General features: G+C 40.9%; 1 protein-coding gene across 1 annotated transcript in view; it reads right to left on the minus strand.

The window, feature by feature from the left end:
- Positions 1-13,999, minus strand: part of Dap160 (dynamin associated protein 160) — a 465,025-nt gene that overhangs the window by 43,372 nt on the left and 407,654 nt on the right. The window contains exons 34-36 of the mRNA XM_076192536.1: positions 5,860-5,995; positions 5,520-5,603; positions 4,989-5,144 (exon numbers count right to left, since the gene is read on the minus strand). Coding sequence (XP_076048651.1) covers positions 4,989-5,144; positions 5,520-5,603; positions 5,860-5,995 — 376 coding nt within the window. The remainder of the gene's footprint in view (positions 1-4,988; positions 5,145-5,519; positions 5,604-5,859; positions 5,996-13,999) is intronic.

The following is a 13,999-nucleotide window of genomic DNA, read 5'->3' on the forward strand; positions in this document are numbered from 1 at the left end:
TCTTCTGTAACTATCCTTTTTTAGTTTCTTTTTGTGTCCTCTTGTTTTACCATTATCCCATATCAACAAGTCATTCTTATCTAAGACTTCCATTCCTTTCATTATTCTATAGATAGTCAGCAAGTCTCCTCTTTCCCTTCTTTGTTCCAAAGTTGGTAATTCTAGTTTGGACAGTCTTTGCTCATATGTTAGTTCGGAAAGAGTTGGTGCTAGTTTTGTTGTTGATCTTTGTATTCTTTCTAATTTTTTTATATTCTTTTTGGTACTGGGTGTCCATAGTGTTGCTGCATACTCAAGTTTTGGTCTTATTTGTGTAGTTAGAATTTTTTTTTATCATTTTCTTGTCCAAATATCAAACACCACTTTAATTGACCTCAATAAATTGTAAGTTTCTCTGACTATTTTATTAATATGCTTATCTGGTGCCACGTCCTTGCTGATCATCACTCCAAGATCTTTCTCCAAGTTTACTTTTTTCACCTCTTCTTTACCAATTTTGTAATCTTTCGATATTCTGTTTTTACTCTTTCCAAATTCTATTATACTACAAATGTGGACAAACTAATGATTTATATAGCTTGTTACTGAGAGAGATGAGACCTGGTTTAAATCACCTGGGTTGGATGGATGCCATGCAGAATGTCTAAAGAAAGGAGGTACAGTTATGGTGGACTGGCTGGTGAGGTTATTTAATGATTGTGAGAGGGTGGAATGCCAGAGGACTGGAGGAATGCCTGTATAGTTCCACTTTACAAGGGAAAGGGGGACAAGTGTGAGTGTAGTAGTTTCAGAGGGATCAGCTTGTTGAGTGTAGTTGGGAAGGCTTATGGGAGTGTCTTGATTGAGAGGATTAGGAGAGGAACAGAGTGAGTAATTGGCGAGGAACAGTGTGGGTTTAGGACAGGTAGGGGTTGTCTAGATCAGATTTTTGTGGTAAGACAGATATGTGAGAAAGCTATAGGAAAAGGTAAGGATGTTTTTTGGGCTTTTATGGATCTGGTAAAGGCTTACGACAGGGTAGATAGGAGGGCACTGTGGGAGGTACTGCAGATATATGGGATAGGAGGAAAGCTGTTAAGAGCAGTCAAGAGTTTTTACGAGAGTAGTAGAGCTTGTGTTAGGATTAGAAATAGAGAGAGTGAATAGTTCGAGGTAAAGATGGGACTTCCTCAGGGATGTATTATGTCCCCCTGGCTATTCAATCTTTACATGGATGGGGTGGTGCGAGAGGTGAATGCAAGGGTGGTGGGTCAGGGGTTGGAGATGGTTAAAGAAAATGGAAAAAAGTGGGAAATAATCCAGTTGTTGTTTGCTGACAACACTGCGCTTGTAACAGGATCAGAGGAGGGATTGAGGAAGTTAGTGACAGAGTTTGAGAAGGTGTGTGAAAGAAGGAAACTAAAGATAAATGTGGGCAAAAGTAAGGTGATGAGATGTACAAGGGGAGTGACAGCAGGCTGGAAGTGAGCATAAAGGGTGAAAGACTGGAGGAAGTGGATAGTTTTAGATACTTGGGTGTGAATGTGGCAGGAAAGGGAGGAGTGGGGGTGGAGGTAGAATGTAGATTGAGAGAGGCGAGTAAATGCCTTCGTGGATTAAAAAGTGTAATGAGAAATACATCTGGGAATGGATGCTAAGAGGAGGTTATATGAAGGAGTGATTGTGCCAACAGCACTGTATGGGGCAGAAACATGTAACATAAAAGAGGAAGAGAGAAGGAGTTTGAATGTGTTTGAGATGAAATGACTGAGAAGTATGATAGGGGTTACTAGGTTGGATAGAGTGAGAAATGAGGAGGTGAGGAGGAGAACAGGGGTGGAAAGGGAGCTGGGAGATAGGGTTGATGAAAGAGTATTGGGATGGTTTGGACACATGGAAAGAGTGAGTGAAGAAAGATTAGTAAAAGAAGTGTGGAAGGCAGAATTGGAAGGAGTGAATGCGAGGGAGCGTCCTAGGATGAGATGGATGGACAGGGTGAAAGGGGCATTACAAAAGAGAGGAATGTCTGTGGAGGAAGGACGGGAGAGGACAGAAGATAAGGGTGAATGGAGAAAGGTTGTGTATGGATGATGCTGTGATGCATGAGGGGGAGTGGGTGAGAGATGGGGGGTGAGGAAGGATGTACGAGAAAAAATTTGACGCAGCCCAAAGGGATTTCTCCCCGTCTTCTCCTTTTCTGCATGAGGGGACGGAGAGGGGGGGAGGTTGCCGAATTTATGAAGCAGCCTTGCTGTGGATGTGCTGTGTCTTGTGACACTGCTTCTGACCCAGGGCAGTGGACAGGATACAGGGATGACCCATCATCCAGGAGGTGCCAAGATAGAGGGAGGGAGGAGGGTGGAGGGGAGTGGAATATATAGGAAATGGAATGGGTGGGAATGGTTTCTATGCCTTTTTTTTTTTTTTTTGGCTACCCCCTGTGTAAGGGGGAAAGAGCCTTTGGTATATGTATGTTAATGAGAGATGGACTTTTGAAATCAAAAGATCCTGCAATCAGCCCTAGAATCTTATTTGCTTTCTCTGAGGCTGAAATACACTGCTTGGATGATTTGAGATTATTACTGATACTTATACCGAGATCCTTTTCACTATCCACTTTTGTTAACTTATATCATACTTACTGTTATTTTTACCTATAGGCATATCCTTGAATTTACTTGTGTTAAATTTCATTAGCCACTTTTCAGACCATTGTAGTTTATCTAAATCTTCTTGAATATCTAATTGTTTTCAGTGATTATTTCCCATTCCGCACAGTTTTGTATCATCAGCAAATTTGGAAACACTAGATTTTAGTCTGTGGTCTATATCATTTATATATACTAAGAATAGAAGTGGCCCAAGAACAGAACCCTGAGGAACTCCACTCATAACATTTTTCCATCTAGAAGTTTTGCCATTTAGAACAACTCTCTGGGTCAGAGGCAATGTCACAAGACACAGCACATCCACAGCAAGGCTGTTTCATTAAATTGGTGACCCCCTTTCCATCCCCTTATGCAGAAATGGAGAAGTTCCTAATGTAATGTGACCACAATGATGAAATATCATCAAATTAATCAGAATAATCAAAATAATCCTAATAATCATCCAATAAATTGTAGTATTTCCATTAAAATAGTAAATTTTATGTTAAATTGCTTAAAAACTTCAGCCAAACATATTGTAACCATTAACAATGATAATACATCACTTATTTCATTTAATCACAATTACTATTTTCATAAAGTAATTTTATACTTTTCTACATACATATACCAAGGCTTCAAGGGAGGTAGCCAAAAAGGGCAAGGCATAAAATCACTCCCACCCATTTCATCCCTAAATACACTCCACACCCCTCCCACCCTCCCTCTCATCTGAGCACCTCCTGGATGACGGGTCATCCCTGCACCTTGCCCACCGCCCTGGGTCAGAAGCAGTGTCGCAAGACACAGCACATCCACAGCAAGGCCGCTTCATTTAATCGGCGACCCCCCCTCTCCGTCCCCCCTTGCATATAAGGAGAGGACGGGGAGAAATCCCTTCGGGCTGCATCAAAATTTGCTCACACATACCACCTCACCCCCCACCCCCCTGCCCATTCCTCCTCATGCAATCACATCATCCATATACAACCATTCTCCACTCACCTCTGTCTTCCGTCCTTCCTCAACAGACATTCCCCTCTTCCCCAAAGCCCCCTTCACCCCATCCATCCACCTCATCCTAGGACGTCCCCTCATGTTCACTCCCTCCACATCTGCCTTCCATACCTCTTTTACTAGTCTTTCTTCACTCATTCTTTCCATGTGTCCAAACCATCCTAATATTCTTTCATCAACCCTATCTCCCAAATCCTTTTTCACCCCTGTTCTCCTCCTCACCTCCTCATGTCTCACTCTATCTAGCCTAGTAACCCCCATCATACTTCTCAGACACCTCATCTCAAACACATTCAAACTCCTTCTCTCTTCTTCTCTTATGTTCCAAGTTTCTGCCCCATACAGTGCTGTTGGCACAATCACTCCTTCATACAGTCTCCTCTTTGCATCCATTCCTAGATGTCTATTCCTCATTACACTCTTTAATCCACCAAGGCATTTACTTGCTTCTCTCAATCTACATTCTACCTCCACCTTTTCCTTCTACATTTGCACTCAAGTATCTAAAACTATCCACTTCCTCCAGTCGCTCTCCCTTAATGTTCACTTCCAGTCTACTGCCACTTTCACCCCTTGTACATCTCATCACCTTACTTTTACCCACATTTATCTTTAGCTTTCTTCTATCACATACTCTCCCAAACTCTGCCACCAACTTCCTCAATCCCTCCTCCGATCCTGCCACAAGCGCAGTGTCGTCCGCAAACAACAGCTGGCTCACCTCCCACTTTTCTCCATTATCTTTAACCATCTCCAATCCTTGACCCACTACCCTTGCATTCACCTCTCGCACCACCCCATCCATTATACTTTTCTAATGCAACAAAAGCCAGCAATGTGACCTGACCAGGACTAGCACGGCTGCTAGGAGCAGTGGCACCTATCGTGCACAGGACAATGGTTATGTATCACTGACTTTTTCACTACTTTTAACAAATTCACATACTTCACATTACAACACCATAAAGTACAATCACTTAGCTATGTTTTGAAAAAAGATTAAAAACCTACCTTTCTAAATATAAGTTTTGTGTTATGAAGTGTACAAGCAACTTTACTGACTTTTTTTACACTACGATGGTTCCGACAATATTGGTTGCTTCTGAGTGCTCTGCACAACACCCCCTAGTCCTAGGATGTTCTGATTGGCTGTGTAGAGAGCTGAAGAGTGCTGCTATTGGCTGTAAATCAAACATCCAAGTTCCTATGTGGTGTCTTTGTGAAATATCCAATGGAAAATGTGCGATATTGTATCCTCTACAGGATACCCACCCAGAAAAGGGCTGAACATTGAATAAAGATAAATAGATAAATAAATAATAATGATGAAATAAAATTACTTACTTTGTGTATTACACCATTATACAATAATTTCCTTGGACCAAGTATGTTGGTGAGAGAATTGAAGATCAATCTTTCCTGAAGTCCTTCACATATGACATGATGCTGCATCCATTCCAACTTATCTGTGTTTTCTTTCTGGTTCACTGCCTCATTTACCTGTAATACAATTTTATATTTCAGCATAAACATGGCTACTATACCCCCTTACTCGCTACTTTACATCCTCATACCTCATTCTATCCATACTCATAATCCTCACCATACTTCTTAAACACAGCTCGAACATTTGAATTAGTCCTTTCTGCCTCCCTTAAATTCCAGGTCTCTCCATTATATTTTTGTATGTACAATCATCCCTTCATAGTCTTCTGTTAGTGTTCATCCCTAGTTACTTATTTCTCATCACACTCTTCATTCTAATGAAGATGATGATGACGATGATGATAATGATGATGACAATGATAAGGATGGTGGTGATGATGATGATGTCATTAATATGTCTAGATGGAGCCCTTAAACCTGATACATTACCTGAGCACATAATGTTTCTGCAGACAACAATGCATCCTGAGTGTTTTGGTAATCTGGATGTCCCTCTGGTATGTATTTAGCCAACTATGAATAAAAGAGGTGATCAGTGTTTCTCATTAATCCATTAATCTTCTTAATTTTACTAAACTATTCACTACTGTGATATCATACACACTCAGTTAACAATCTTCAAATATTTCAATATGTCTGACTGATGTTTAAAAGCCTATGCCATCAACAATTGCATTCAAAGTAAGCTAGTAAACATCTGTAAATGAACCGTGATCATGTGCAAAAATATAAAGCTATAAGATGTTAATATTTTTTGCTTTATACTGACTTGTTTGATGAGTAAGGGGTACTTTGTGATCCTCTGCATAGGCTTCAGAAGGAATGATGTGAGAGTCATGCCTCCAACAGCTTGGTTTTCTTGACATTTGCGTATCACATCAAACCACTGGCCTCCCTCCTCACATCTGCAAGGTTGTCATGTACCTAAACATGGTATACACTCAAGAGACAAATGCCCTACTAACCTCTTGTGCAAAGGTGGTACAACTGTAAGTGTGCTAATTTCACATCTTCCAAGTTGAGGGTCCAAGTCCTACACTTCTTTCAAATTTTCAGCTATGCACCTCCTGGCATATGCTCCTCATTTTCTACTAAATCAGTGAAAAAGATGGGTATAGCATCAAAGGTGACTTCATTATATACCATACCTCAAAACTTTCTACATGCATGCAATGTTCAACTCGAAATAGTAGACAAAATTGAATACAAGACACCAATTGTGAAGTGACCATATACTACTAGAGCTAGAATTACATACATACACATACCAAGGCTTTTTCCCCTTACAAGGGAGGTAGCCAAAAAGAAAATGGCATAAAAACCATTCCCACCCATTCCATCCTTAAATACACTCCACTCTCCTCCACCCTCCCTCTTATCTTGGCACCTCCTGGATGACGGGTCATCCCTGCATCTTGTCCACTGCCCTGGGACAGAGGCAGTGTCGCAAGACACAGCACATCCACAGCAAGGCCACTCAATTAAATAGGTGACCCCCCCTCTCCATCCCCTCATGCAGAAAAGGAGAAGACAGAGAAATCCCTTCGGGCTGCGTCAAATCTTTCTCACGCATACTACCTCACTCCCCATCCCCCTACCCATTCCACCTCATGCATCACAGCATCATCTATATACAACCATTCTCCATTCACCCCTATCTTCTGTCCTCTCCCATCCTTCCTCAACAGACATTCCTCTCTTTCCCAAAGCCCATTTCACCCCATCCATCCATCTCATCCTAGGTCGCCCTCATATTCACTCCCTCCACATCTACCTTCCATACCTCTTTTACTAGTCTTTCTTCACTCATTCTTTCCATGTGTCCAAACCATCCCAATACTCTTTCATCCACCCTATCTCCCAACTCCCTTACCACCCCTGTTCTCCTCCTCACCTCATTTCTCACTCTTTCTAGCCTAGTAACCGCTATCATACTTCTCAGACACCTCATTTCAAACACATTCAAACTCCTTTTCTCTTCTCTTATATTCCATGTTTCTGCCCCATACAGTGCTGTTGGCATGATCACTCCTTCATACAATCTCCTCTTAGCATCCATTCCCAAATGTCTACTCCTCATTACACTTTTTAATCCACCAAGGCATTTACTTGTTTCTCTCAATCTACATTCTACCTCCACCCCCACTCCTCCCTTTCTTGCCACATTTGCACCCAAGTATCTAAACCTATCCACTTCCTCCAGTCTCTCCCCCATAATGCTAACTTCCAGTCTGCTGCCACTTTCACCCATTGTACATCTCATCACCTTACTTTTCCCCACATTTATCTTCAACTTTCTTCTTTCACACACTCTCCCAAACTCTGTTACCAACTTCCTCAATCCCTCCTCTTATCCTGCTACAAGCAGTGTCGTCCACAAATAACAGCTGGCTCATCTCCCACTTTTCTCCATTTTCTTTAACCATCTCCAATCCCTGACCCACTACCCTTGCATTTACCTCTCGCACCACCCCATCCATGTATAAGTTGAACAGTCAGGGCAACATAACACATCCCTGACGAAGTCCCACCTTTACCTTGAACCACTCACTCTAATTTTAATCCTGACACATGCTCTACTACTCTCGTAAAAACTCTTGACAGTTCCTAGAAGCTTTCCAGGGCGACAATACACATCCCTGATGAAGTCCCACCTTTACCACAACCCATTCACTCTCTCCATTTCTAATCCTAACACAAGCTCTACTACTCTTGTAAAAACTCTTAACTGCTCTTAACAGTTTACATCCTATCCCATATATCTGCAGTACCTCCCACAGTGCCTTCCTGTCTACCCTGTCGTAAGCCTTTTCCAGATCCATAAAAGCCAAAAAAAAACATCCTTACCTTTTCCTATAGCTTTCTCACATATCTGTCTTACCACAAAAATCTGATCTACACAACCTCTACCTGTCCTAAAACCACACCGTTCCTCACCAATTACTCCCTCTGTTCCTCTCTAATCCTCTCAATCAAGATCCTCCCATAGGCTTTCCCAACTACACTCAACAAGTTGATCCCCCTGACACAACTACACTCACACTTGTCCCCCTTTCCCTTGTAAAGTGGAAATATACAGTCACTTCTCCAGTCCTCCGGCACTCTACCCTCTCTCCAACAAACATTAAATAACCTCACCAGCCAGTCCACCATATCTGTACCTCCTTTCTTCAGACATTCTTCATGGCATCCATCCAACCCAGGTGCCTTACCTGCTCTCATCATCTTAACAGCTGCTTTCACTTCATCTTTCCCTATTTCTCCTCCATTTTCTTAGCACTTCCCACTGCAACTACCTTTCCCTCCTGATCCTCCTCCACATTTAGCAACTCCCTAGGGTAAACTTACTTACTACGGTAAATATAACAAAAGAAAAAATTAAAAGGTGTATAGATAAACTCAAAGTTAATAAAACACCAGGGCCTGACGGTTGGCATCCTAGAATCTTAAAGGAAATGAAAAATGAGATTGTTCCATTAGAAATTATTTTCAAGAAATCCATCATGTCTGGAGATGTCCCAAGAGAATGGAAGCTAGCTAACGTTACTCCCATATTCAAATAAGGTGACAAAAAGAAGCCAAATAACTATAGGCCTATAAGTTTGACTTCAATCGTAGGAAAAATAATGGAAACTATCATCAGAAATGCTATCGAACATCATTTAGAAAGTAACCGGAAAAAGTACAACGGTGAGCCACAAAACTGATTCCAAATATAAAAAATAAATCATACAAAAATCGACTAAAACATATAAATCTGTTTTCACTAAAAAAGCGTAGAGTCAGAGGTGACTTGATACAGGTCTTTAAAATTCTAAAGGGAATTGACAACATCAAAAGTGACAAAATTTTCACACTGAATGAGAATCAGACAAGAAACAATGGTCTCAAACTGTCCGGAACTAGATTCAATTTGGAAGTAGGTAGAAACAACTTTGCCAACTGTGTAGTTAATGAATGGAATAAACTTCCTGCACAGGTAGTGCAATGTAGTTCAGTTCGAAGCTTTAAGAATCATTTAGATAAACACCTAAGCAAGATGCTGTAATGATTATGATTTATTTTATATTATTTGTTTTTGTTTTGTTATCATTTGTCTGTTTGATTTTCATTTATTATTAGTTATATGTCAATTTATTTTTATTTACAATTTACCTGTTTGTTTATTATTTAACTATACCTATGCATTTATTTATTTTATTTGTTATTTATGTTATTATAGTTTTTATTTATTATTTTATTATTATTATGATTTTTTTTGCATCCGACCTAGATATGGACCAAAAGGTCTCCTGTTGGCATGCTCTGTCTTTGTAATCCTTTTTTGTACTCTGCGCACCTTCCTCTCACTGCTTTCTCTTCCATTATCGTATCTCCATCTGCACTTTTTACATTTTCTTCTCTACTTGATTTGCCTCCTCTTCCTCTTTTAATTTCTTTCCAAAACATCTCTTTATTTCAAAATTTTCTGTCATACTCTTACCCCATTTCACATCTGCTCTCTTCTTTGCTTCCTTTATCTTATGCTTAACTTCCCTTCTCTTTACTTTGTAGCTCTCATACGATTCCCTCGTCCTAATTTGTAGCCAATTTATTAATGCTTGCTTCTCTTCTACACCCTTCTTTGCTTCCTCATCCCACCACTCACTACCCTTCCTTCTATTTCCTCCTGCCCTCCTTGTTCCACACACCATCTTTGCGCAACTTATGACTCCCTCCTTGAACCATCAACATTCCTCCTCCATTCCTAGCTCTACTCTATCCTTCACTCCCTCCCACTCCTCCCTCAGCATCTTCTTATATTCCTTCTCCTTTTCTTCCTCATTTAAGCAGTTTACTCTAAGTACTTCCCTACCTTCTGCCCTTTTCCTCTATCTCCACCTATTCTCCACTCTCTATTTACTTCCACCAGAAAATGCTCTGATATTCCCCCACTCTCTCCCCTTAGAAACATGTACATCCTTAATGCTTCCTACCATATTCCTGGTCACCACTACATATTCTATTAACACTCTATCTGCCACCCTTCCATCCACCACCCTCTCCCATGTGTACTTATGCTTGACTTTCTTCCTAGACACTGTATTTGCTATCATCAACTCTTTCTAGACACATCACCATCAATTCTCCACTACGATTTTTACCTGGAACTCCATACTTCCCAAACACTCCATCTATTGGTTCATTTCCTACCCTAGCATTAAGGTCTCCCAATACAACTACATTGACATTTCTCCCTAATCCCTCTATGCACTCATTTATATCTACCCAAAAAGCCTCCCTTTCCTCTGTGCTCTTCTCACTATCAGGGCCATATGCACTTACAAAAACCCACATCTCCCTTCCCAGCTTCACCTTCATCCACATCAACCTTGAAGAAACCTTCCACTCCACCAGGCGCGGATATAAGGGGGGGGCCCAGGGGGCCCGGGCCCCCCCCTTTTGGCTTTGGCCCTTTGGCCCGATTTCATTTCAGTTCACTATTTCATTTTTATAATCCATGTTGCTGCTCAGGGGCTGAAAAGCAAACGTGGATGCTGTTCTTAAAGCCATTAAACTCTACGAAAGTGACGTTGAGTCACTTTTGCTCGTGCAGACGGAAACACATCGGTGGACATGTTCCGCTCCGGCCTTCGAATCTGTCAAGAAAGCAAAGGAATACGCCGAGGCCCGTATGTTTCCGAACATCGCGAAGCTCCTTACCATCCTACTGACCCTGCCAGTCTCAAATGCAGAAGCCGAACGATCGTTCTCAGCCCTGAAACGCCTGAAGACATACTTGAGGAGCACCATAGGTCAGGATCGCCTCAACGGCCTCGCACTACTCGCCGTCCATAACGATGTAGATGTTCCTGTTGATCGTGTGATCAACAAGTTTGCGGAAAGGAACCGCCGTCTTCTCTTTGCTTAGGCTGCAGTGTGATTAATCCTTTCAGTGTAATAACCTTTGCATGGTACTTTTAAGGCTACTATTATAGGTAATATTATAAAGTATAATGCTTACTGTCTTATATATATATTCTACATTTAAATTGAGGTCTAATGTCTCTAGGTCTCTAGCTATTAATTTCTTACTTTCAATAAAGTTTTGATAAGATACAAAATTCCTCTCTCATTTGAATCCGAAGAGAAACACTGGCACCTAGAGCAGATGGTTATGCCCATTCATTTAGGTCAGTCTGCCAGTTATTAACAAATAAGAATCCTGTGAGTGGAGAAACGGTAATGCTAATGCTCGTTAAACAACCGAAAATTCTGCCGTCGGGCCCCCCCCAAACTTTGTTCCTAGATCCGCGCCTGCACTCCACTACATGCTTACCTATCTCTTCACTTGCTAGTATAGCCACCCTTTCTCTCCCTCGTCCTCTCTTCACTCCTGAGAGCCTCCCAACTACACTCCCAAACTCACACTCGCCCCTCCCTTTCATTTTAGTTTCACTCAAAGCCAGCACATCCATCTTTCTTCTCACAAACATACTGCCTATCTCTACCATAAAACATCTGGAGGAGAATAAATATACTAAATCCGAGACCATTTGGATTCAGACAAGGAAGATTGTGCACCACAAATTTTATCTGCTTTTACTCAAGGCTACTAAATATAATACAAGAAAGGGATGGATGGGCCAATTGTGCTTTTCTAGATCTACAAAAAGCTTTTGATAAAGTCCCTCACAAAAAACTATTAATAAAGATGGAAACCATAGGAGGTAAACTACTGAGGTGGATGGAGGACTTTTTGTATGAAAGAAAAATTAGGGTAGTACTCAAAGAGAAGACTTCTACTTGGGAGGAGGTAATTAGTAGAGTCCTACAAGGATCAGTGCTGGCTCCAATAATGTTTGCCATTTATGTAAATGACATGGATGAGGGAGTGGAATGTTATATGAGCTTCTTTACAGATGATGCAAAACTGTTGAAAAAAGTGAGTACTGAAACAGACTGCAAATCATTACAGAGAGATCTAAACAGGGTTTGGTAATGGAGTCAGAAGTGGAAAGTGAAATTCAACACTAAAAAATGTAGCATAATAGAGTTTGGAAAAAGTAAAAAAGTTAAGAAAGAAGTTAAGTGGGAAGGATCTGAAAAAGACCTGGGAGTGATTATTGCAAAAGATATATCTCCTGACAAACATATAAACAAGATTGTTGGCAAAATCTACAACTTACCGTATTTTTCAGACCATTGGGCGAGGGCAAAATCCTTAATCGGGTGGTGCACCTTATCGTGAGGTGCGCCTTATGTGTGGCTTCAGTGCAAAAAAAATGCCTCGGACAGTGACGTACTATTTTGACACGTTTCATAGCTAGCCTGCCAACGGTGACAGTGCATAGGCCTAGCAAAAGTTACAACCAAGTTATAACCAAGATGCATGTATCTTGACAAGAAAATTGCAAAAACTTTGACAGTTTTCGAGTTCATGCCACCACATTCATTCACACTATCATGGCTATGACATGATAGCGTCCACAACACAGACAGCCATTCTGCATTAGTCTAGTCTTGCTCCACTCAGACTGTAGTCATTTGTTAATAAATCTTGTGTTTTTAAGTGAATCGAGAATTCCGGGAATAAAACTGCTAATGTTGGTTTTATTCCCCACAATTCCCGTAACGTGTTTGTGTTGTTTTTTAGGGGTATTGGCAGGGCAGACCATCCATGGAGGTGGCCTGATTTCACTGACCAAAATAAAAAATATATCATTTATTTTTGTAATTTTGCTGAATCCCAACTGATTTTTCTCATTCAACAATGAAAATGTTCAGTTCTGAAAGCACTCACATATGGAATATAAGTTTTGATGACATGATGAATAATTTTTGAGATATCGGATATTATATGTTTTTCATGAAAATAGGCACCTTTCCAAGTTTATGCAAATGAGCAATATTAAGAAGTCTACCAATCATAGTGCAGATGACGAGAATTCCCGGAATAAAACTGCTAATGTTGGTTTTATTCCCCACAATTCCCGTAATGTGTTTGTGTTGTATTTTAGGGGTAGTTACCGTAATCTATTATTGGAAGATATGATATCATCACTCTATTCCCATCCCCAAAGACGAAACGAAACGGCCCATGTGGAATTGAAAACAACGATGACAACGGATCCTGTGCATCATACATGTCATACATGCTGTTAACATGGTAAACCATATGAGATGCATGATGCAGTCAGTGTGGATTGGGGGACATGATGGATGAAAAGTTTTAAGTAAGGCTATGCGATACTAAAAAGTGCTAAATAATTGTTGGGATAGCCCAAAATCTAGAGTACTTTATTGTGCCGTTCGGTCATGCCAGCCAGACAGCTCCGTTGTCTGCGACCTGCCTCGTGTGGACGCGGAATTGATCGACCTCGTGTCGTCGGTTGTCATGCATGATTATCTGATGACGAGACCAGGTGCGCCTTATGGTCAGGCGTGCCTTATGTAAGGACGGGGAATAGTAAATTACGGGTGCACCCTATGGTACGAAGTGCCTTATGGTCCGAAAAATATGGTACTGAGAGCAATAAAAGTGGCTTTTACCTATTTGGATGAAGAAATGGTAAGGAAAATACTAATCACAATGATGAGGCCTAAATTGGAGTATGCAGTGACACTGTGGTCACCCAATACAAAAAAGAATATAAAGAAGATTGAGAGAATCCAGAGAGCAGCTACAAGGATGGCCCCATAACTCTCAAAACATTCATATGAAGAAAGACTAATAAAATTGGAGTTGCTGACTCTGGAACAGAGGAGAGAAAGAGGTGACTTTTTGACCATCTTTAGAATTATGAAGGGCATGGAAGTTCTTGACAGAGAAGACTTGCTAAATTGGGATGGGAGAGACACAAGAAGACATGGAAAGAAGCTTAAAAAGGACAATTATAGAAGAGACCTGAAAAATAACAGCTTTCCCC

The sequence above is a fragment of the Oratosquilla oratoria genome, chromosome 11 (genome assembly GCF_046742065.1).
Source record: "Oratosquilla oratoria isolate Oo_2021 chromosome 11, ASM4674206v1, whole genome shotgun sequence".
In the NCBI taxonomy this organism is placed as follows: domain Eukaryota; kingdom Metazoa; phylum Arthropoda; class Malacostraca; order Stomatopoda; family Squillidae; genus Oratosquilla; species Oratosquilla oratoria.